This window comes from Dipodomys spectabilis, unplaced genomic scaffold, assembly GCF_019054845.1.
Source record: "Dipodomys spectabilis isolate Male_0828 unplaced genomic scaffold, ASM1905484v1 ptg000394l, whole genome shotgun sequence".
Taxonomy (NCBI): domain Eukaryota; kingdom Metazoa; phylum Chordata; class Mammalia; order Rodentia; family Heteromyidae; genus Dipodomys; species Dipodomys spectabilis.
In genome coordinates, this window is record NW_024871071.1 from 362,337 (window position 1) to 387,278 (window position 24,942).

Genomic DNA, 24,942 nt, shown 5'->3' on the forward strand with positions numbered 1-24,942 from the left:
CATTGTTATTTAATTTTATATTTTAATGGAATTGTGGTTCATTGGGTATTCCATCTTCTCCATTATGTCTACTTCACGTTGATTCTCTTGGTTGAATGGTTTAGTCAAGCATTGCTTGCAAGAAAGCTTCACAGTTGTTATGATTCTTGAGTCCTTGTGTAGTCCTTGTGTAGTTGATTCTTTTTTAACAAATGGTTTTAGAAAATATGATACACACACACACACACACACACACACACACATAAAACGAGAAATGCGATTTTACTCATCTATCAGGAATGTCATTTGCAGGGAAATGTATGAACCTGGAAAAAATTATGTTAGTCAGGTCAGAGATACAAAGGACACATTTTTTTTCCCTCACATGTGGAGGTTAGATCTAAATTATATATACATATACACACACACACATAAAAATATGTAAACACATATAGTCATAAGCATATACACACAAACATACTAACCAAAGTATGATATATGCAGAGGATGATTCCAATGGTACAACTCCTTTGAAAAACTTTGTTTTACAAAATGAATACTAGGAACATATGTTGTGGTGGGGCATGCAAGGAGACCAAGTGGGGGTTGGGCAGAAGAATGGAGAGAGGAAGGCCAGAAGAATGCAGTCATAATATTCAGTGTACATATGTGAAAATGAAACCGGGAGAGATGGGGGAGGTAACACCAAGATGTACTCAAAAATTGACATGCTGCATTGAAAGCTCTTGGCACAACTACTGGCAGAAAACAAAAATTTAAGTATTTTTGGAAGTGATAGCTCAAGTTGTAGAGCTCCAGCCTTAAGTAAAAAAGCCAAGTGAATGCTTGAAATCCCCCCAAACCAGTATATACACACAAAAAGATTCACAGTAGTACAAAAGAATAGGGCAAATACTTTTTTTTATTTGCCTTTATACTGGGATTAAAACAACAACAAAAAAAGTAGCTGTGTGCCAGTGGCTCACACCTGTAATCCTAGCTACTCAGGAGGCTGAGATTTGAGGATCACGGTTCAAAGCCAGCCCAGGCAGGAAAGTCAGTGAGTCTCTTATCTCTAATTCAGAATCAAATAGCCAGAAGTGGAGCTGTGGCTCAAGTGGCAGACCACTAGCCTTGAGCACAAAAGTTCAGGTACAGTGCCCAGGCTGAGTTCGAGCACCAGGAGCTAGCAGAACAAACAAACAAGAAACAAAATATAGGAACTTGATGTGGAGAACTAAAGTACCAGAAAATAACTAAGGTTTGTTTTTGCTTGATTGTTTATGATTTTTAGTTTTTCCAAGAATTTCCACAAATGTTTCAATCTCATTCATCATCAAGATTGTTTTTCTGGGGTGGGGGGGGGGTGATACATGATGTATTCTCTTTATCTACAGATTCAATGTCTTTCTTTTTTTTTTTTTTTGGTCAGTCATGGGCCTTGAACTCTGGGCTTGGGCGCTGACCCTCAGCTTTTCAGCTCAAGGCGAGCGCTCTACTACTTGAGCCACAGCGCCACTTTTGGTTTTCTAGTGGTTTATTGGAGATCAGAGTCTCACAGACTTTCCTGCCCGGGCTGGCTTTGAACCGTGATCCTCAGATCTCAGCCTCCTGAGTAGCTAGGATTACAGGCATGAGCTACCGGCGCCCAACTTCAATTTCTTATTTAGGTGTCTATATGTGTGCACACGCATGGATATTCATATGTATGTATGGGTCTTGGGGCTTGAACTCAGGGCTTGGGTGCTGTTCCTAAGCTTTTTTACTGAAGGCTAGCACTCTATTAATTGAGCCACAGCTTTACTTCTGGCTTTTTGGTGGTTACTTAGAAATAAGAATTTTACACTTTTTTGCCCAGACTGTTTTCAAACTGTAATGCTTATGTCTCAGCCTCCTGTGTATCTAGGAATACAGGCATGAGCCATGGCACCTGACTTATTTAGGGCAATTTCATCACATTTTTTTTTTTGTCTGTGCTAATTGTACTAATTGTAGTCTTCTCCACTGGTTTTCTTTATACTGGATCAAATTTGTCCACTTCCTCTATCTACTCTTTTCTGTGTTCATGGTGATCATATTGCTGACCAAGCCTCACCTTATTAAAAGCTTTGTACAACCACATAACAAGCCGTGACTAGGAGTCACATCAGATATGAAACTCAAATAAGGATAGATGTTTGCAGCTGAAATATCTTCTTTACAGAAGAGGAAAGTGGTGGATATAGGCAGTTTCATGGAGAAAAGAAATGACCTTGTTGGGGGGCGATGGGAAGGAGTTTGAAGAATATATCAGTTTAGGATAAAGTTCAACTTAGTCTCTGCATGTGGTGTCAACTCTAGCCTTTTCTTCAGTGGATTAATCTTCTGGAAAGTCAAACTTTAAATAGGCAGACAGGTAAACTTTGGAGAAAGTCTCTACTTGCACTTGAGAGGAAAAGAAGGGTAGAGTATGGAAGGTTGAAGACTGTTTCTTCAGAGCATTTAGCATGTTGACACTTTGGGGTAGTGTATCTGAGTCTCAGTGCTAACCCTGTGTTACCTTGTTTTTCTTCAAAGCACAACTGACCACCCATGTGCCTAAATCCAACTAGAATACAAACACTATGAGAATAATTTTTTTCCATCATGGAGCCAGAACAGTGTCTGGAATATATACTAGATACTTGTAAGTACTTGACTGAATTATCCCAAGCTTTCCCATGTGTCAGCAATTCAATTTTAGCAGTGTATATTTTATTCTCTGAAGTTTCTGATTTATGAAACTTGTTTCCTCTTTTCTCTTATTGCATTGCCTTGGATTTCTTTTACCATTGATTTCTTTTCTCCTTAATTTCTTTTAGAGTACAGGATATTTGTTCTGGAGGATGTGCTATTTCTTGGATTAAATTTTGTTTCAGAATGAGTTCTATCTATCCTTTGTTTTTTAAAGTTAAAAAAAAATCTATTTTATATGTAGTTTTAAAAAGTCTTCCTCATAATTAACACAGCAGCTTTGTAGGTATCCAGTTAACAATGTGGTGGCCTTCTGAACCTCTTCCAACCCAGTCTGAACACTTAAAAAAAATCCTTTAAGAAATTAGCATATATGGTGTACAAGGAGTTTTCAATATAACATTTCCATTTATACATAGTGTGCTTCACCAGACTCAACTCCTTTATTTCCCTCCCACATTTGAAAACAATTTCAAAAGGTTTCATATTTGCATATAAAGTATTTTGATAATATTCACCCCTATTCACCTTTGTTGGTCCTCCCCCTTTGGCCATGGGTACTTATCCCACAACATACTCTATTATTTTCCTGTCATTCATTTTTCATTTTAGCATGTATCAATTATACAATGGAATTTCATCATGGAATTCACATGTGCATATTATAATTTACCTTATCTATGGCTCTCTTTTCTCCCATCCCCACCTGAAAGCTATTCAACAGTCTGAATTCTCCTAGCTGATTCTCAGAACAGTCCTCTCAGGCAGTAAGACACAAGTCTGAGTATTCTGCCCTCAGAAAGAAAGAAAAAACCCTAGGACAAAAAGTACCAGAACAAGAACCAACCTATAGGTGTGGCTCAGTTGGTAGATGGTTGGCCTAGCACACATGAGGCTATACAAAACAACAAAACAACTGAGGGAAATGGGGTGATGGAAAGCCCTACCTTAAGTTCACTATTCCCAGTGAGGAGTAGGAGCAAAATGCTATTGGTTCACATTTTTCTTTGCTGGAGAGAAGAGCAAAGGGCAACTTCTGGGGAGAAGTGAGGAAAGAGAGTGGGGTTTTGCTCTTTAGACCATTTAGGTTATGAATTTAAAAACAAAAACAAAAACAAAACACAACCGAAGTCATGCTGTCTGGTGCAATAATGCATACTGTAAAGGCTTTCTCCTTTAAAACAGAATATAGGATCCAACTTAGCAAAGTGAATTTAAGTCTGAGTTTCAAATAACTGAAAATCTGAGGCAGAGGGTATACAGTGGCTCATGTTTCTAATTCTAGGTACTCATAAGGCTGAGATCTGTGGATCACAGTTTGAAGCTAGCCCAAACAGGAAAGTCTGTGAGACTTTTTTTTTTCCTGTAGGTCATTGGGCTTGAACTCAGGGCCTGGGTACTGTCCCTGAGCTTTTTCACTCAAGTCTAGTGCTCTACCACTTTGAGCTACAGCACCACCACTTCCAGTTTTGTGGTGGTTAGTTGGATATAAGTCTCATGGACTTTCCTGCCTGGGCTTGCTTCAAACCATGATCCTCAGATCTCAGCTTCTTGAGTAGCTAGGATTTCAGGCATGAGCCACCAGTGCCTATCATCTGTGAGACTTTTTTCTTTTTAAAATTTTTATTGTAAAGGTGATGTACAGAGGATTTACAGCTACATAAGTCAGGGAACAAGTGCATTTCTCCGATTAACCACCAAAAAATCGCAGAAGTAGAGGTGTGCCTCAATTGGGAGAGACTACCTTTGAGCAAAACAGTCAAAATGGGACTTCAAGGCCTTGAGTTCAAGCCCAGTACCAACATTAAAAAAAGGAGGGGACAGGTGGAGGTATAGTGATCAAATCTAGTCACCATTCAGACTTAAGCCCCACCTAAAGCTAAGGGGCACTTGCTCTTAGGCTATCTACTTTGGGAGCTATGTAGTTCTGAGGGATTATGGTCACCATTGCTCCTCAGCTGCCTCCCTCCTAGCCCAAACACTAGAGATCTGGGGTGGGGAAGTCAATTTATGCACTACATACACAAGGGTGTCAGAGGGTGGATAGCCGGGACTGACATGTAGTTTATTCTGGGCTGTGTGTCCTGGTATGAGCTGTAGGTGCTCAAACAACCATTTTCTCACTAAGCCCCAGAAGGGGTGTTTTACTAATCCCTGAGCCATAGAATCTTTTTTTTTTGGTTGGGTGTGGGCTTGAACTCTGGGCCTGGGCACTGTCCCTGAGCTCTTCAGCTCAAGGCTAGCACTTTACCACTTGAGCCACAGCACCACCTCTGGTTTTCTGGTGGTTAATTGGAGATAACAGTCTCATGGACTTTCTTGCCCAGGCTGGCTTTGTCAGTCTCCTGAGTAGCTAGGATTACAGTGCCTTTAAAAAAAATTTTTTTTTTTAAATCTCCAAAACCATATACTAATTCCAGGAGGTCTTTTGTTTTCAGTTTACAACACAAGGCTGAGCTTCTAGAGTTTGTTCTTTTGCTCCTCTTTTCCTTCCTTATTTTCATTTACATTTTTAATTTCTAAAAATAAGGGACTTTTATGATCTAGCAGCATTCTACTATGCTTCTCAAACTCTCCTTGATTTAAATGGCGTCTCTCTTGCCAATAGAATTGTTTTCACGTTGTGTTGACTCTTGTACTTTTATATGCCATCTACTTAATATGTATGCTCACCAGGCACTAAAGCATGCCTGAATCTACTCTTTCACAATTTCTGTGGAAAGTTAAACATATTCAGGTTCCACACACATTTACTGGTGCCCACAGGCACCACAAGCTCATCACACATGGAAGATGAGATCAAGATGATCCCATGTTCTGATTTTTAAAAACTGAAATATGGCTTTTTTTTAAAGTAAAATGGCAGGAAATCTGGAAAATATGTCTCAAAATGATGCTCTGGAAATGTAGTTCAATTTGCTACTAAGTCCAGAGTTTCTAACAGACATTGCTTGTACAATAAGCATACACAGTGAATCTGCCATTGTGATAGAAGAAGCTTTAAATCAGATTTAAATCTTGTCATGCCTGGATAAATGTGTTAATATTTTCAGTCAGTCTCTGGTGCAATTGTTAAAGCATGTAGGAGCTGTAGACCAAATGAGATTTCTAAATTTCATACGATTTCTGTGTTCTAATTCTTAAGATTTTTCTGCCTTTTTAAGTAGAAAACATATCTGATTAGGTAAAAATCATGATTTATTGATCCCAATGTGTCCTTTAGAGCAATAAAATTTAAATTTCTTCAAAGTAACAAGTTGATACATATGTTAGAGATTTCAAATGCTTCCATAAGCAGAGAAAATTTTAAGAATGTTGCATATGGAACAGTTGTAAGCAAGAAGCAACACCCATTCAGAAAACAGCATTTGAAAATGAGGTTTGATTTCAACGAAGACAGCAGTTTTCTGGCAATTTAGTTCAGCTAATAATTTAAAACAACTTTATAATTCTTAAAAATACCAGTTAGCTTTCTTTGGAATTTTAATACATGTTAAATATTTCAAGGTGGGTTTTTTGTTTTGTTTTGTTTCCTTTCCCCAGCTCGTAAGTGTCAGGACTAGGTTCTTTTTTCCATTGGTTTCATGCTTGTTTTTATTCATGCCTATAGTTTACAAACCAGCTTCATTATGCAGGTCTACCTTTTCATGAATTCTCTTCGCATATCCAGCCAACTAATTAATTCCCCTCTTTGTCATATCCTTCTCAAGATCTTCTGGGAAGTTAGTTTTTTTTTTTTTAAATTCTCATTTTACCAAGTAATGTGTATGCATTTTTAAAAATAAGATCTAGGCATCATACCTTAAAGTTACAGAAATGTGACTGGCTCTTCTGATTTTTTCCATGTGCTCACATACCCATTTATCTGACATCAACTAACTTGTTAATACAATTACCTGTCCATCCTTAATACTTTCAGATTTCAAATAAGATGCATACTTTATGTAACAAACATGATTTCTCAGATGAAACTCCCTAAGACTGGTCAGAAAAATGACTGGGATAGGGCTTAAACTAATAGACAGTACTGTAACACTTAGGAATACATCCATAAAATTTAAATATTTGAGATATTTCCTATTTTTACTGACATTTGCTTAAGTAATTTGGTAGTAAAGTATGTGTGATGGTAGATGGCATAGATTCCCCTTCATTCTGTGTCCAAGTCAATTAAATGAAAATATTCAGGAGTACTAAACTCGATATGAAGAACATGAATGAAGATTATGTCCCAATACATTTATTAATTCAGAAATAAAATTTAATGACTTTATTTTGCTTTTACAATGTTAGCAGCTCTAAATATAATATATTTCTGAACAATCCTATGATTTTTGGCAGTTCAAAGAAAATGATAAAGTGTAAATTTATTATATAATATTTTAGTCCAAACCCTACACTTAGCACAAATACAAATCATGTCGTGTTTACAAGGTAAAAATTATATAACTCCGTATACTAAAATAGTATTAGTAATGCAGTTTCTGAAAATCAAGTATCAGCCACTAACCTTGCTTGTATGATGTATATTAGCATCTTTTTCTAGCACAATACCACTTAAAAATATTTGCTATTCCTTGATTACTAGTTTGCAAGTTCATTTTAATAGCAAAGAAGATGAGAATTCAGTCTAAAGATCATATTCATTTTGATGGGTTACTTAACCATAAAACATGCAGTAGTATGAATTTCAATTCATAAACTATTTCTATTGCTCAGTGAAGCTTCTCAGGATAGTTGGCATAATCATGAAAACTTTGTTCTCACTTGATTAAAAGTAGTTCCGACCATTACATTAGCAATGGCATGCACTGGTCTAATCTCTCTGCCTAGGGTGTTGCAAAATCACCTTACTAGCATGATCAGTTCATATATTAATGGCTACCTTGATTAAGCATCAGCACAAACTTCAACACACTTTTAGAAAAGCTGTTCTGATAGATTCTCTTATCCCTTCTCACTAGCTAACCAGACAGGTGTCTTCACTGCTTGCTTTGACTTCTCCTTCCAGCAGCAGATTCATCACCACCTTGGTCAAATAGCTGCATGTTCCTCTTTTTCCCAGAGGGGGAGTGTTGTAAAAGGAAGTCATGTCATCCTACAGAGGAAAACAGTAAGTAAGACATTTTATTTTTTGTGTATGTGTGTTAAGAGTTGACAGGTAGAATCAGTGTCAGCCTAGGGGGGAAAATAAATTCACAGAAAGATTTCCTCATGGAAAATATGAGCTTCCTAAGCTTTCCTTTCATTTTCCTGAGGCATATTATGAACGTATAAAGCAAAGACAGACATTTTTAGTATACTTCTCTTTGCTGGTAATTTTTATTTACTTAGGGAACCTTTCCCACAGATGATTATAAAATATTAAACAGAGAGCCTAGAAGGGACTCCATTGGGCAGCGCATAGCCTGTTTTGCATTTCCATCTTCCTCAGAATTTAACTTTATAGCATTCTGGAACCAATGGCACCTCTCTGAAAAAAGCACATTTAATTACCAACTATATAAAGAAAATTCATCCCTTCCTAGATTTTTTTTTTGTCACTAATGTATAGCTGAGCTGACTAGTAATCAACAAAGAAACAACATTAATTTCTCAAATAAGTCAGACTGCCTCTCAATACTCTATTTTACATTTTGTGATCTTGTTTTGTAAGTTAAATAAGAGATTAGGGATATCTCGAAGACGTGAAATTATGAAAAAGTTCTACAAAAAGCTGTTTTCACCACTTACTTGTTTTTCAATTTCTTTCAGCCGACTCTCATCTTTTTGGAATTCATGAAATGCTTCTTTCACTAGGCTGTCTAGATCTACTTTGTCTTGAAATTCTAGTTCAGGGTTTCTTTCCAGTACAATAGATACAACCATTAGTAACTAAAAGAGACAGACATTGAAAGCCATTACTGACAAAATCTGGACATGCTTTCATTCTTTAATCCAACAGATGGATGATGCTGGTATTTTATGGTGTCTTCTGAATTATACAAGAGGCTTAAGGAGCATCTACAGATAGAAATCCCCTAATTTTAAAAATTAGTTGCATAAAGTATCTTTGGAAAATGATTAATTGTTTGTGTGTATATCTCCATAACTATATACAATTTTTGCTGACAAGTAATGCTAATAACATAAAAATGTCTTTTTAAACTCTGTATATAGTACATGGTGTTCTTTTCAAAAGTCTTTGAGAGTTTTTGGACCTTCAGTCATCAATCCTGTTTGGAAAGCCACCAAATACAGTGTCCATTTGAGCAGGCTGCCAGCGAAGAGGTGGTAGGAAACAAAGCTAAAAAAGGGAGATAGATTTAAGAGAGACTCTGGAGCTCTTGTCATGATTAAGTGACTTGGAGCTAATCACCTCAAAATGAATGCAACTATAATTACTTAGAGAATGACTATGTGCTTTAAAAACACATGTAACTCTGACTTTCTTATGATATAAGTACTATTTGGTCTGTATAAATTACTTTGGTTTAAAGCATCAACCTGTTTTTTGGCCATTTATCACCATAAGTAATATTCACTGTAGATGACAAATTTTTATATGTGAAAACTGTGTCTAAACATGCAACATATGGTAAAAGCTGAGATGATGTTTGTCTTTCATTTGCACCCTGAAAAATTAACAGACCTTTTAGTACTCAATTTGGGAATCAGGATTTTATTCAAAGGTTTCCAAAACAGGACTTGAAAGAAACAAAAGAAACACTTTCAGTAAAATGCAGGGAGACCCACGTGGCAGGCTTCAGCCGGAAGATGAACTGTTGTTGCAAAGGGCCAGTTTGGTCCACAATAAAAACCTCTATGTCTACCGTTTGACCTAGATAACTAATCAGCATCTGCAGAATCAGTGGGAGCCTCCTTCAGGAAACAGAGAGTCTAATGGAGACATTCCCAGGAAAGACTTTACTGTACTTGATAGTGTTTTACAGTGACAGAGGGCATGTGTGCACTTATGTATATTTGTTTATGTGTTTTAGCACTTAACTCTACCCAAAACAATGATGACACAGCACCCTTAATATTGTTTCTCCACAGACAGATGCCAGGAAAGCTGTCTTTCAAAAAGTTAACAGTTCTACAGGGGGTGGAGAAATTTTTGTTCTCTATAATTTTCCAAACTATTGAGACTTTCTGCAATAAATATGTATTATTTTTGTAAACAGAAAAATGCCAAAAATAAAATGATCCCTTTCTCTATTATGGCATGCTGCTGAAAGGCTAAGCTATTAGTTTTTCCACATGGAAGGAGTTTAAGGTATTTGACTTTTACATGTGCCTTGACTTGAGTGAAGAATGCTGGCTCTTTGGAGACTACATTAGGGGAGCTTACAGTCTGGTGTGGGACATTATTCTTGGATCCCTGAGCATTTTTCCTATACTAGTTTCAGTAAAGAGATAGAAAGTGCATCTTCAGCCATCCATGTCTTTCCCTCCTCCCCTTACCCCCCCCCCCCCCCAATCCACATCTTTTAATACAAACCTCTACAACAATCTGTCTGTACTTTGGCTGGTCAATATTTCCCAACATGTCTTCAACAAGGAGAGAAAAATTCATCTCATACATTGTCATATCTGATAGAGTTGGTTGCTGAAAAAAATATACCACCACATTAAAATGTTGAATGTTACACTATACTTCTCATTAAATAAGGGAATTTCACTTTCTAATCAATAATCTCTTCAAGCTCCTATAAAACCTTCAAGAGCATTTGTAGCTCCATGACTGGATTTTATATATGTCAAAGTACTGAAGCCAACCACATTTTTAATGGTTATTCTCACCATATTAATGTTTTTAGGGGAAAAGGCGTACATTAGAAAGCCATTTCAGTACATAACAGGAACAGTAAAAAAATAATTAATAGCTTTCAGAATTAACACAGGAAGTTAAGCTTGCTGTCAGACTTAGCATGTAAGTCACTTGCTATTGAATTTACATCAATTTTGTGGTAGGTCCTTTCTGAACTTACAGCAAAAATGCAAACAAGTAAGTCAAAACAATATTATATGTAGAAAAGGCAAGGAAACAGAAAAAAGAAGCAAGACTAAAAGAATTTTCTCAACTCTAATCTTTGTCTCTCATTTAAAACATAAGTATTTATACAATCTTCCATGCACTTTTTACAAACCAAGTGAAAGCAGAAAATGAATTCAAATCTAAATCTGGGCATGGTGAGTTAGTCTCAAATGGAATGGAAAGATATAAATGTTAGGTTTTCAAGGTAGAAAACAGATGAGGTCACTTGAATCCTTCCCAGACATGGAGAGATGATATTACACACTAATTTGCTTCTATCACAATGGTTTGTGGTGAACTTAGCCACAGCTCTTTAACTGTGTTGTGTACTTGCTATTCAGAAGGAAGTAAGGGTCCCCTTGATTGTTATCTTGTGATCAAGTGAGAGCAAAGCTGCTCATCAGTGGCTAACAATTCCTCACACCTGTATTTAATACATCTATTGTACTTCAGTGAGTAATATCTAACATATCGTTAATATTTACAAATAGTATTTAATTTGGGGAAAATGAAGCCTGCTTGCCAAAATACACAATTGTTTAAACATCTAACAATGGGATTAGTGAGGTTCTGAAGTAAAAGGAAAACGCATGATTTCTCATTACTTTTCTCTCAATATACATATCACATTAAAGGATGTGATATTATGCAATTATGCAATGCAATTATAACAAGCTATAGACAAGACACTTCTCTGAAAGAAAAGGCAGAGAAATTGAGAGACGGCTCAGAGCCAAACTGCCAGGGGCTACATCCAGGGCCAACTACTTGCTAGATACAATGAGAACAGTAAAGTTTTTCTTTTACAAAACTGTTAAAGAGGACTGAGTACATAAAAAGTTCCTGGAGAATAAAAAGCATAACACAATACACTTATTGTTATTATTGTTAGCAAAAAGAGATAGTAAATGAAAGCGGCTGAGACTGTCACAGAATCAGATGAAACCTGGTAGGTATTAGTGGATACTGAGCCAGATGCTAATGGCAGGTTGCAACAGTGCACTGCCCAGATATACACAGATGAGGCTAGCAGAAGCAGAGGGCACGAAGAGCAGCAGCTTTCTGCTCCCAGGAGGCAGGGTTGCTTCAGAGTAGTAAACATGGGTCACCAGTTTATGCAACTTGAGAAATCATCTGGAGAAGAGGGCATTTATTCATTTGGTAACCACAGGTAAGCTATACCTCAAGTGAAGTTAAGTGTTTATCTTTCCAGTGTCTTAAAAATTTACTGCATCTTTCATATTCAATGCAATTCCTAAGTAGTGATTTCCTTATCTGAATGACCAGGCCACTTGGATTCTTAGGCCCAATCAATTTTTGTCATTTGAATGCACGATTTCTCAGTGTGTTGTCACCTAGCACCACCAAAAATGTGTGTGTGTGTGTGTGTGTGTGTGAGAGAGAGAGAGAGAGAGACAGACAGAGACAGAGAGAGACAGAGAGACAGAGAGAGAAGAGAGAGAGAAAAAAAAGCAGAGAAGTTATTTGTAGCACAGACAGGGAAAGAATTCTCTACATTTTTAGGTCTCTTTTCCTAGTATCAACAATGAAGTTTACCTGTGGCAAATGCTTCCCAGCCACGATGATACCATTAGGTGTGCGCTCCAGGATCTGCCACACTCGGTCATAGAACCCAGGAGGAGTTCTATTTAAAGACCCATCAATCTGACGCCTGTTTAGCCAACATCTATAGACAAAGAAAAATGCCTTAGCATTGAAAAACATGCTTGTTCTGGTAGAAAGCAGAGCTTTCAGTATGGCAGAACTGTTCCAATAGGCTGAGCAATAAAAGTCAAAAACCCATCAATGATGCATATCTGCCATGTGTTACAGAGGTTAGTAAATATTTCATAGTGAAAACATAGCTTGCAGGAGAAGAGGAAATCTCCAACATTTTAAAAAATTAAGCAGGCAAAACATTATTCTCTAGTAAGCTGTGAGTGGCTTACTACATGATCAAATGCTTTTCTAGTACACAAAATGGTTCTATTTTAAAAACACAGGGAAAAATAACCACAGGACCAACCAAATTTCACAACTGTGTGTTTCTGACATGTAACAAAACATAACCTCTATAAAGGCATGGGAGTCATATACTTGACTACTCCTTCTGAAAAAATTGCCCAATAAACATTTGGTCAGTAAATGAATGCTCAAAAAAAGCATTATTATAAGATCATTCAATATTCAAGAGGGTCTAACAGAGTAAGAACTCTCCCACACAGTACTTAAAATGATCCATTTCTTATTTTCTCAGTTTTATAGTAAAAATATAACCCTATTTTTGTTTTGATTTTTACCTGTTTGATACCTACATTAGACAGTTTCATTTTAACCTATTATTTGTGAAATTATCTGTCTCTATATCCTAATTTTTCCTTTTGTTAATGTGAATATTTAAAGTAATTTTATATGAAATTAATTATTTTCCAATTAAATATATTGTAAGCATTTCCTAGTTTGACTTTTGTCTTAACATGAAATTCTCCTAAAATAAAGTATTTCTGAGTGGCTTTTCTTAGTTACTTGAAAAAAAAATCATTCAATTTTAAACCTTATGAGGTTGCTATTTAAATATGGTTAAACCCTCACTGTTGAGAAACCAGACACAGAATCTTACTTTTATTTTGCAGTACTAGGTCAACTCAGGGCCTTATACTTGCTAGGCAGGTGCTCTACCACTTGAGCTACTCATTCAACACCTTTTGTATGATTATTTTTGAGGCAGGGTCTTGCTTGGTACATGCACTGGCTTGAGCTGTGATCCTTCTGCTTGTGCTCTGTCCTCCCTGGGGATGATAGGCTTATGCCACCTTGCTCAGCCATTGTGCTCTCCCTAGTTGGGATAACAGGCTTGTGTTTCCCTTGCCCAAGCACTGGTTGAGATGGAGTGTCATGAAGTTTTGTGCTCAGGCATGCCTCAAACTTCAATCCCTCAATCTATTCCACTCAAGTAGTTAAGATTATAGGCCTCAGCCACTGTGCACTGCTCAGATACAAAATGCTAAATGTTATAATAATAACTGAACATAGTGATATTGAGATCTTTTATTTTAATAAATTAAGTATTAAATCCTAAAAAATGTAACACGTTATTGACAACAAAGTTCCAAAGATGCAAAATCTATGTAATTTTCTAAAGAAGACATGATGTAGTATGTTCTTAGATAATTAAAAAAATATAATAAAATTCTGTAGAGCCATTATAAGGAACAAAATAAAGTTTTATATACCAGCATTTATAAATAAAAAACAAAATAAAATAAGCTACAAACATATTATCCACTTTTTTATAAAAGAAAAATAATTCTGTGAATGTATGTATATAAAGTATATGTATGTGAAATACCTGGAGAAATATATCAAATTGATGTCCATTATTTAAATTTTTTTTTTAAGTTGGGTGTTTATATCTGCAATCCTAGCTACTCAGGAGGCTGAGCTATGAGGATCACGGTTCAAAGTCAGCCAAGACAGAAAAGTTTATAAGCCTCTTAAGTAACCAGAGAAAGGTTGTAAGTAGAGGTATGTTTTAAGTGGTAGATCATCAACCTTGAGCACAAAAGCCAAGTAAGAATACAAAGCGTGGTGAGACAGAGTGCAATCTCTTAGTACTAGCACCAAAACAGTCAGACAACCACCACCCTCCCCCTACCAAAAAAAAAACCCAAACAAACAAAACTTTTCTTTTTGGTGATACCAGAATTTGAACTCAGGGCTTTGTGCTTGGTATGCATTCTTATATGATTTTATTATCTTTTCTTTCGTTGTCCTTGGCTTGAGTCCTAGTTGGAGGCCTTTCCCATGCCAAGGTTAAAAAGAAGTTTACTAGTGTCTTTTAGTATTTGTACACTTCCATTTTGACATATAGATCTCTAATCTACATAGGGTTCATTCTTGTAGTGGTATAAAGTATTTCCTTTTGTCTTTTTGCCAATAGCTACCTAGTTGTCCTATCACTATTTACTTAAGAGGTCCATTTCTAACCCAATGACTGGAGATGCCACTTTCATTATATACTAAATTGCTATTGGAATTGCACTAAATTTATAACTTTATAGTATTAGCTATTCTAAGAACAAGAATACTTTTCCATTTGTTCAAATTTACTTTTGTAGGTATCTAGAAAGTTCAAGCAGAATTTTCTAAGTATTTTCTAACTTTGGAAAATGACAGGCACACAGATGCTTGGTACATACTTGCTTAAATAATTGTAACAATGCTCATTCTGGAATTAAAAAAATAAATATTAAAATCAAGATAATCCATTATTTGTTCTGCTCTTATTTCAAGGTAAGCACAAGTTAAGTTTATAAAGGGTTTAGCCTTGAAGATAACAATCTACACAGGGAGACAGAATCACAGACAACATATGAAATAATTCTTTCTCACCAAATGTTGGGAGAAGAGGCTATAAAGTTTCAGAAAGGAATTTGACAAAAGTGGTAAGTATTGTCACATTTTGCACAAAATAATAAAAACATGAAAAGTTTATAAATTATATCTGAAAAAAGTATAAAATTTGAAGCAACACAAAATTATAAATTAAGGCAAATATGGAAATTATTTTCTCTGTCTATACTGTCTAGTATGGTTGCCTCTGATACTCTGCTGGATTTTAATTCTTTTTTTTCTTTTTATTCTGGTCCTGGGGCTTGAACTCAGGGTCTAGGTGCTGTCCATGAGCTTTTTTGCTCAAGACTAGTGCTCTACCATTTGAGCCACTGAGCCACTTCTAGCTTTTTTGGTGGTTTACTGGAGATAAGAGTCTCATGGACTTTCCTGTCTGGGCTGGCTTTGAACTATGATCCTCAGGAGCATAGGAGTGACCACTGGTGCCCAGCCCTGCTGGATTATAACCTTTATTAGTGTCTTATTAGTTTCACATGCATAGCAAGGTAAAAATCATGATGTGTCTATAATAAAAGGACCTAATTACCTTCCATTCTGTTGAGGCTGGAGAATATCCAGCAGAAGTTGTTTAACTTCACTGGGTGACAGTTGATATAAATCTATGGCTGGCTTATCTCCACCACGGATCTGTAGTTCATACTCCATAGCATGGATGATCCACCTGAAACAAAACAGGGAAGTATGAATAGATAACTCTGGAAATAATATCACCTTGTTCTTTTTCAAAAATGCCCTTAACACTGATCCATCAAGTTCCTGAACCACTGATATAATCACTTTCAAGATTGTTTGATATGACCACTCTCTTATTAAAAATGAGAGCTGCTTATCATAAGTAGTGGATATAAGACATGAAAATAGTTAAGTACCAAGATCTTATCCAGTGAGATGTTACCAATTCAGTATAATAGGATACATAACATGAAAGTAACTTCCAAAGTATATTTTTTAACACTAGAAAAATGCAAAAACAAATGGGACATAAACAGTGTATTTTATGAAATGGACTGGGCTGTGCTATTATAGAAATATAATGGACATTTAAAAATACTCATTTCTTTTACTTTTCAAGTCATCCTTTGGGGGTGGCAGAGGATACAGAAGTGTCTATATCCAAAATAAACAGATGTGATTAGTTGTAATTTAATTACAAGTGTGCATTAAGAAATGTACTTTAACCAATGCATTTTGGAATAGCCAAAATATTTAATTATTTTATGTGCAAGCAAGTTTATTTTTTAATTTGAGAAGCTTTTAAAATGCAGTTCCGTCTCATTTCTTTTATGTACTATATTCTGAGGAAAGAACTCGTTATGAAAATCACAGAAACTCTGGAAATAACATTGTGCCTTAGGTAACCAAAAACCTATACACTATTAGGAAAAGCAGGAGAATTACTCTCATATGGCAATGCTGTAGCCTTAAATCCTCTGGTGAACAGTGAATAACAGTGCATCTTAAATGAATGTGCCTTCATTCATCTACATTGCCTGTCCTATAAAGGAACAAATACCTAGTTATAGCAGTGAGGAATTAATGTGGCTGCACCGAGATATAGTATCTCTCTCTCTTGACCCACTTCCTTGAAAGACAATCCACAGGAAGCCCAGAGACTTAAAAAAATAAAGAATATATATTAAGCAAATTGAAGTCGTTTTTGCCAAGATTGGTTTGCAGAACAACAGTGATGCATCCCCATTGGATAAATTTAATACCTTAGTGCAAAAGAAGGAATTAAAAATGCTGAACCTTCCCAAATGAACCCTAAGTAGTATCCATCAGGCACTCCTGCTGCAGTGGAGCTAACTGGCTATAAATGAAAACATTGAGCAGGGAGAATGCAGTGAAAACCCATCATGTATATCTTACAAAATCAGGAAAAGCGAGGGAAGGACTAGGTTGGGAAGGGTGGGTAAGAATGCTGACAGAGGTGACACTGATGAAGATGTTTCCATGAGCTGCTTTGCTGAATGGCAACTCCTTTTACTTCTTGAAGATAATTTTAATAAAGGAAACCATGAACAATAAACTCTTTTTATAAACTGGTTATTTACATTTTTAATTTTTTGTAATACTAGGATTGAAATCCTTTTGCTTTAGTTTGTTTTTCAGATAGTCTCACATTTTTGCCTGAAAACAGAAGCTGGACTAAGCCTATGTTACTGGCCAAGCTTAGGATTTCCCTTTACTTGCTAACCTCAGTGTCAGTGATTGTATTTAACGAAAATATTACACCAGCACAAGAGTGGGAGGAACATAGTTATTTTGAATGCTTCAATGTTAAAGTTAATTGGGTTCTAGAAGCATAACCACTAATGTCATGCATGGGCTTTGTTTGAAAAGATTCTTATTAAAAAATAAGACGCCACTGGGCACCGGTGGCTCATGCCTATAATCCTAACTACTCAGGAGTCTGAGATCTGAGGATTGTGATTCAAAGCCAGCCTGGTCAGGAAAGTCTGTGAGACTCTAATCTCCAATAAACCACTAGAAAACCGGAAGTGGCACTGCGGCTCAAGTGGTAGAGCACTAGGCTTGAGCTGAATTGCTGAGGGACAGCGCCCTCTGGGCTCAAGCCCCACGACTGAAGAAAAAAAAAAAGATGCCATTTTGGAGACAATCAGAAAAATTTGAACATGAATTGAGTATCTGATGATATTAAGGAATTATTGCTAATGTAATTGGGTATGATAATAGTATTGTGATCATTTAAGAAAATACTTTAGATGACCATGGGGTGCATACCCATAGTCCTAGCACTTGGAATTTAGAGACAGGAGTTTTAGTTCAGCTTGGACCTTGTCAAAAAAGAAAAAATAACTAAAACTCAAAATATTCTTATTAAGCACACACACACATAATACATAAACACATACATACTATCACATACACCCACTAAAACATTAAGGGGTAAAGTTCAAACTATGTAGGACTTGCTTTGTAACAACATTAACAATAAAATAAATAAAAGGTAAATCAATAGCCAATACCATGTAAAAGTAGGTATATGGAAATTTATCAAATAATTCTGTTAACATATTTTATAATCCAAAACAATAACAGACTTAAATATAAATTCTGCCACCAACGATGTTTCAGTAGCAAATTGTTTTACAGATAGAAGTAGTATTAAACCATTTAACTTACTTTATAAAATTATTTTGAGGAACAAAGAAGAGAATGCATATAAAAGGCTTTCGAGATTCTAAGGTCACAAAATAATTAGCTAACTTCTGTTATTTGACTTCTGAAATTCAAGTTCCTGAAGCTTGAACTCAGGGCCTGAACCCTGTCCTAGAGCTTTCTTGCTCAAAGTTAGTGATCTAACACTTGAGCCAAAGCTCCATTTCCAGCTTTTTTGGATAGCTAATTGGAGATAAGAGTCTCATGGACTTTCCCTGCCCAGGCTGGCTCTTAACTATAATCCTCAGCCACTGGCACATGGCTGTGTTATAAATTTTAATTCAAGCCCTAGAGGTTTTTAAGTATGACAATGAATTAAGTAACACTGTTTTTTTTGTTTTTAAAAGTTTCCAATAATTTAAGATGCTAAAGCTAAACATAGGCCAGGTGCTAGTGACTTATACCTGTAATGCTAGCTACTCAGGAGGCTGAGTCTGAGGATAGCCTTGAGCAAAAAGAGCTTAGGGACGATGCAGTTCAAGGCCCAGTACTAGCAAGGGAAAACTTTTTTTTTTCTTTCAAAAAGCAGGGTATCTTTAATTTTTTTTTTTTTACTACTGTACAAAAAGACAATCAGAGATCTAAAAATTTCCCTTGGGCTTCTTCCTTCCATTTGTAAAATCTCAGCAGTTCTGTGAACCATTATAGTCAACTTTGTAATTATCCGTCAGAAAAGAAAAAAGGTAACTTTTTCACTTATTGAGCACAAATAAGTATGATTTGTCATGTTAATTAAAAACATTCACTTATTTTAAAGTACTGACCAAATTAGTCTGTTTATATCTTAGATTTTTAAAAAAAACTAAAAGGAACAAAACATTAGACACAAGCTACTAAAATAGCTATGGCAAAAACTGGAAAAAGGAAATGACTGAGTACAGTTAAGAAAATCAAAATCATTTTATCCATTTTAAGAACTACTAATAAAAAAGGCAAAGGTAAAATCTGACTTCTTTTTCTCATTCCTACTGACAAAATCAAAAACTTGGTTTGATAATAACAGAATAAAAGCATTTAAATGCAAAAATGGGGAAGAAAAGAGAGGAAGAAAGAAAAGAAGAGGCATGGAAGGTCAGAAGAACGGCAGTTATCCTTGGACCAGGATCCTTATAAATTCAGTCTGTCTAAAGAACCAGACACATGCTCTACTTGCCAATAAGCAAATAAGACAGTGGCAGATACACACCACTGACCAAGTCAACCTTCACACATATCAAGGTTGGACTACAGAACAATAAATTCCTCAAGACTGCAGAAATGTACAAAGAGACAGACAACAATTTCAGTGGAATCCTGGACATAAATTTATTCTTCTAAAACTCTCCTGTGATACAGTTAGCAAGGATAATGTTGTATGTATCAGCATTTTTAAAAGACTTTTTCTTTATAATATGTGCCAAGAGTAGAATATGAAATAAAGTACATAGAAATCTGACACCACTCATAAACCAAATGGCTGATAGTTTCTGAAAAAATCCATAAATAATAGCACTGATTTTCAGAAGGAAACAAATTTTAACAATAGTTTTGATATTTTTTCAAGATAAGAAGTAGGATTTGATTATTGCCCTTAATGCAAATATTTTAGTAATGTTATGAACTGGATTATATATCACCACCCAATCCTGTGTTGAAGCTTTGGCCTCTAAGTGTAAGTCAGGAAGAAACCAAGTCAGTTGGCACCTTGACCTAATGAAAGTAAGTTTCTATTATTTAAGCCACATTATCTGTGGTATTATGCTGTGAAAACTCATATGATGACTAATATACTATACAGTAGATGATGAGAAAGTGCAAGAAGGGATCATATTGCTTGATGCACACTACTCTATAGAGGGTGACAAGCTGATGAGGTAAACTGAGTTTATAGTTTGGTAAACAGAGAATAATGACTCACTCCTGCCCTAACTGAATCACAGCAAAACCATCTATCAAATTTCCAAAGAAAATGTTTCTGAATGACTATCAGAGTTATACTAATGAATTTGGAGCTGTCGTCTCTCTTCTTTCCTCCAGTACTCAAAAAGCAATACTAGAGTTGGTAACTCTGATATCAATGGCCTTCCCTGATCAGTGACTGTTGAGCCACAGATGAAGTTCCAGGCATCAGAGGGCAGTCTATGTCTAGATAATAATTGCTTACAGAAATGACTTGGCAGTAGGAAAAATAGAGATGAAAAAGGCCTGATAACACACATCCTTGGATTATCTGCTACTGAAGCCTGACTGACAGACCTGCAGCAGAAAGCAGTTGATTGGAGGTCTTTACAGTAGTGGGCCTGTCAAGAACCTGATCTATTTCAACATGAAAGCTGGTACACAAATCAATAATAAGACAGCAAATCAAATTATTATCAGACTAGAATACTATTTCTGTGAGCAGGTTAATTTTGTTCACAGGAGAGCCTGGTAGCAGTAAAATTGAGGAAATTGAACTGAACCTTGGATAAAGAAAAAACCCAACGACAACATAGTTCTATTGCTTTAAAAAGCAACAGAAGCAATGGATGATGAAATTGACAGGGGAGGGGGGGGAGTGAGTGGGGGGGGACTCAAAGGAACTGGGCACTAGCCTGTAATTCTAGCTATTCAGGAGGCTGATATCAAAGGATCATGGTTTGAAGCTGGCCCAGGTAGAAAAGCCTATGATACTCTTATCTCCAATTAAGCACCAAAACAGCTGGGAGTACAGTTGTGGCTCAAGCATTACAGTGCTAGCTTTGAGCACAAAAGCTCAGGAACTGAACCTAAATTCTGAGTTTAAGTCCTAGGACCAGCACCAAAATAAAACAAAAAATGCAAATGTTAAATCAGGAAGGAATACAGTGCATAGGGAATTCTGTTGTACCAGAGGAAAGGTAAACAAATGAAGTCATTACATTCAATGTTCATTATGTAAAAACTGAACTACTTAACTTGAGGTGTGAATGGGAGGGGGGATAATGGAGGAGAATGAGTGAAGAGGTTAACATTGATGCATTCAACTCACAACCTGATTTATGGAATTGTTACCTCTTTGTACAACTACTTAATAATAAAACTTTAAAAATAAAAAAGCAAATATCTTTATTTCTTATGTTTATTCCAGCAAGTGAGTGCTGTCATTTCTAAAACATGGTGGCATAAAAATCTGATCCAAGCAGTACTGTAATATTTTGGGATCGTTAACTGCACCACTCTCCTAGTAAGTAAACAGAGACATGTGCTACACCTTGATATATTTTACATGAATGACTGGGCTTTCATAAAACAACACCCTCTTAACTCGGGTCATTACCTGACAGACATGACTTGAATCTCTTCTACTTAATACCAATATTATGTGGCACAAACTAAGCATATTTGTCTAACTTAAGCATGCTTTAATTCTATTTGAGCACAAAGGCAGACTATCTTTCGTTTTTCTTAAATTCCCTTTTACTACCTTAAGGTGAGTCATCTATATCTGCTTATATACTACATATTAAGCAATCAAATATTCATTGAGCATCTCTAATGAGGCAGACTATGATATAGATGGGAAAGACAAGATCTAGTCTCTATCATTAGAAAAATAAAAGGAAGAACTAAAATGTACACTGCCAAACAACAAGTCATTACGATCTGTTGAAACTGGGGGATAGTATGGATATTCCTAGCTTTATTATACTAATCCTTATGATTTTGGTTGAAATAAAAAACAGTTGATGCAGTCCCATTTATCAAGTCTTATATAGAAGTCTTATGTTAAGTGAAGTTAAATCAGGCCCAGAGAAACTAAGGATGCATATATTCCCTTATATGTGGAAGCTAGATTTAGCTTATAACCTTCTAAGTAAATACAATGGGTGGTATACAAGTGTATACAAATGTATTCACTGAAATTTGGTAGATTCAAGAGAGAATTCAAATAGTGTAACTCTTTAGAAATACAAAATCAAAGTTCAGTAAAATAAAACACCAGGAACTGAGTACTCAAAAGGGCTGGGTGAGGTCAAAGAGAAAGGGATAGGCAAATAAAGAGAAGAGGGGGAAAAATGAAGTCAAGAATCTAGTGTATATCTTACAAGATTAAGAAAAGTTCAAAAAAAGAGAGAGAAGAGTAAGGGAAGTGGTAGGTAGGAGAAGATGAATGAAAATGTCGAAAGGGGTGACAATGCCCAATATAAATTCATAAACTGCTTTGTTAAATGGTAACTCCTTTGTATAACTACTTAAAGTAATAAAACTAAGTTTTAAATACATAAAGCAGAACAGATAAAAGGACCAGGAGAAATCAATATATTCACAGGAATATTGAGAAATTATGAAATCAATACCAGCAATCAAGCACCATGTAAAATAGAAATAATGATATCGAAGTCCAATTATTTAATTGAAGATATATACACCTACTTCACATTCATATGCACTTAAGTTTATACCCAACAAAAACTGGCATATTCAAGTATTTGCTATTTTATAAGCTCAGATGTTACCATACTCTTAACATTTAGGATACATTGATATGATAAATGTAATATACTTCATTAGGTTATCAGAGGATTTTTGAAGCATATGATCTCCTTTTATCTTACATAGAACAGTGAGGTTGGAAAGGTTCAATCATTTATCCAAGATAACAGAGATGATAAGTAGCTGTAAAAGACTGGACTTGGTTCTGTTCAATGCCAGAGCTCAATTAAATTTCTCTATACCACACATATTTCCTCGCAAAATTCTTTGATAAGAAGAGCCTAGTTAAAAAATTATGATATAAAAAATTAAACATTAGATTTCAGTAGAAAATGAGTGAAGAATATTAAAATATTTTTTGATCTGGGCATGTCTGCTGACACCAATTTTTACTTGAGAATCTTTTACGAGCTTGCCCATTTTATTTATAGATATTATTTACAAATATTGTGCTTAGTGCTTTACAGACTGATATTACTGGAGTTGATTTTTACCAGAGAGCATTTACTTCAATATGTCTAACAAGGGCTTGGGAGGGAATTAAATAAACATACTTTTTTTTTAGGCAACTGATATTTATTCCTTTGTATACCAGATGCTGCCTCATAGCTTAGGAGAAAGAGGCATATTTGGAAATACCCACCAGATACCTGGAACACCGCTTCATATGGAAAGGCCAAGGTTGTTTGAGGACTGCTTGAACAATTTTCTTTATGCAAATACAAAGTACTCACTCACCCAATTCGTATTTTCAGCATGCCACTAAATAACTCAGGGTTATTAGAGATGATCCAGCCAATATGGATGACCAGTTCTTGCTGAATGACTGCTTCCCTCTCATCATGGGTATTACACTTATAATAGATAATGTTCTTAATCACTCTTGGAGACAAAGGATTAGAGATAACCTCTTCTTCATGTCCAAAGGCACCCAGAGTTACCTGTAAGTGGTAAAATTTTATTGTAAAAATTTCCTAGCCACTGAAAGATAAAAGAAAAAAAATTCAAACCTCAAGATGACTGGCAGGCTGAAATTGCCCTACACAGCTAGGAAATTAGGTTGAATAACTGCTCCTGCTATTTATTAAAATGGTTTTGAAAGCATGGCTCCCACTGGAGTTCATGGTGGTTCATAGTCTAGACTAGAATATAAGGGCAGGTGAGGGTATCAGGGGGTGAAGGTGAGTGGATGGAAATAATTAAGACAAAAAATTTTGAAATGACTTTAGTATTAGAAACTCTCCAGAGAATCAGAATAACTGAAGGTTTTATTTTACTGCATAAGCTATACAATTCAGTATTTGAACTTTTACAGTTGCTCAGGTAGAAACTTTTACTCTTCAACAACACTGCAACTTACTTCCCCTGGCATAATGTCAGCAGTGTATAGAGGGCTAAAATTCCTGATGCATAATCCCTGACCTGTGTACAGGAATGAATGAGGTTGCTCACAGCCTGGGAAAGGAAGTAACACAGAGGAAAAAGGAACTCAAAGTAGTGCCATGGAAGAGAATGCTGTGGTCTCTCCCTTGGGTCTCTTCCTCCTGAGACTTCCAGGAATCAACAAGCTCCTTCCACCTTATCACTTCTTTTCATCTCCTATGCACAGTATAAGAGGCAGGAGAAACAACTGCACCTAATGTTTTTTAAAGTGCTTGCTTGATAGGATGTGAAAATCTCTCACAGGACCCATGGTATTTTAGTTTTCAGGGTGGCATTTCATAAATGAGCTAATGCAAACTACTCCATTTTTTTTTCTTGTAATGGGCTAAGATATAGTCAATGCATGGACTTTATGTACTGATCATGAAGCTGATCTGTTGCCCTTCCCCCGCCCTCCCCAGGCTTACCCAGCAAGTAAGTGATTATTTCCCTTGGAGATGTGCTGATGGGCAGTGGTCCAGACACAGCCACAAGCTCTGAGGCTTCTGAGCTGCAGGATCAGGGCCTCATTATACAGATTGCAAGCACCTTGCTGATATTGTACAGAAGAGACCTGGCCAATCTAAACTGCCCACTTCTTCTAGTGTGAGGTCCAAAACCTCATGAAGGCTCTTTTGAAAGACAACTGGCTTTTATTAGTAAAATTATTTTATTAATATTCACTATTAAAAATAAATATTAATCTAACATTCTAAAAGCTGAATACCAGGATAAAATAATTTTCATCTTAATTTAGAGCCTTCAAATACTAGCAACTA

The 24,942-nt window shown here is 35.9% G+C and overlaps 1 protein-coding gene across 4 annotated transcripts in view; it reads right to left on the reverse strand.

Annotated features, from left to right (window-relative positions):
* Positions 1 to 6,946: 6,946 nt before the first annotated feature.
* Positions 6,947 to 24,942, reverse strand: part of Phkb (phosphorylase kinase regulatory subunit beta) — a 197,549-nt gene continuing 179,553 nt past the window's right edge. For all 4 annotated transcript variants that reach the window (XM_042667366.1, XM_042667367.1, XM_042667369.1 and 1 more), the window contains 6 exons: positions 23,480 to 23,682; positions 15,651 to 15,785; positions 12,269 to 12,398; positions 10,175 to 10,282; positions 8,425 to 8,565; positions 6,947 to 7,789 (listed from right to left, as the gene is read on the reverse strand). In XM_042667366.1, the coding sequence (XP_042523300.1) occupies positions 7,652 to 7,789; positions 8,425 to 8,565; positions 10,175 to 10,282; positions 12,269 to 12,398; positions 15,651 to 15,785; positions 23,480 to 23,682 (855 nt within the window). In that variant the 3' untranslated portion in view covers positions 6,947 to 7,651. The remainder of the gene's footprint in view (positions 7,790 to 8,424; positions 8,566 to 10,174; positions 10,283 to 12,268; positions 12,399 to 15,650; positions 15,786 to 23,479; positions 23,683 to 24,942) is intronic.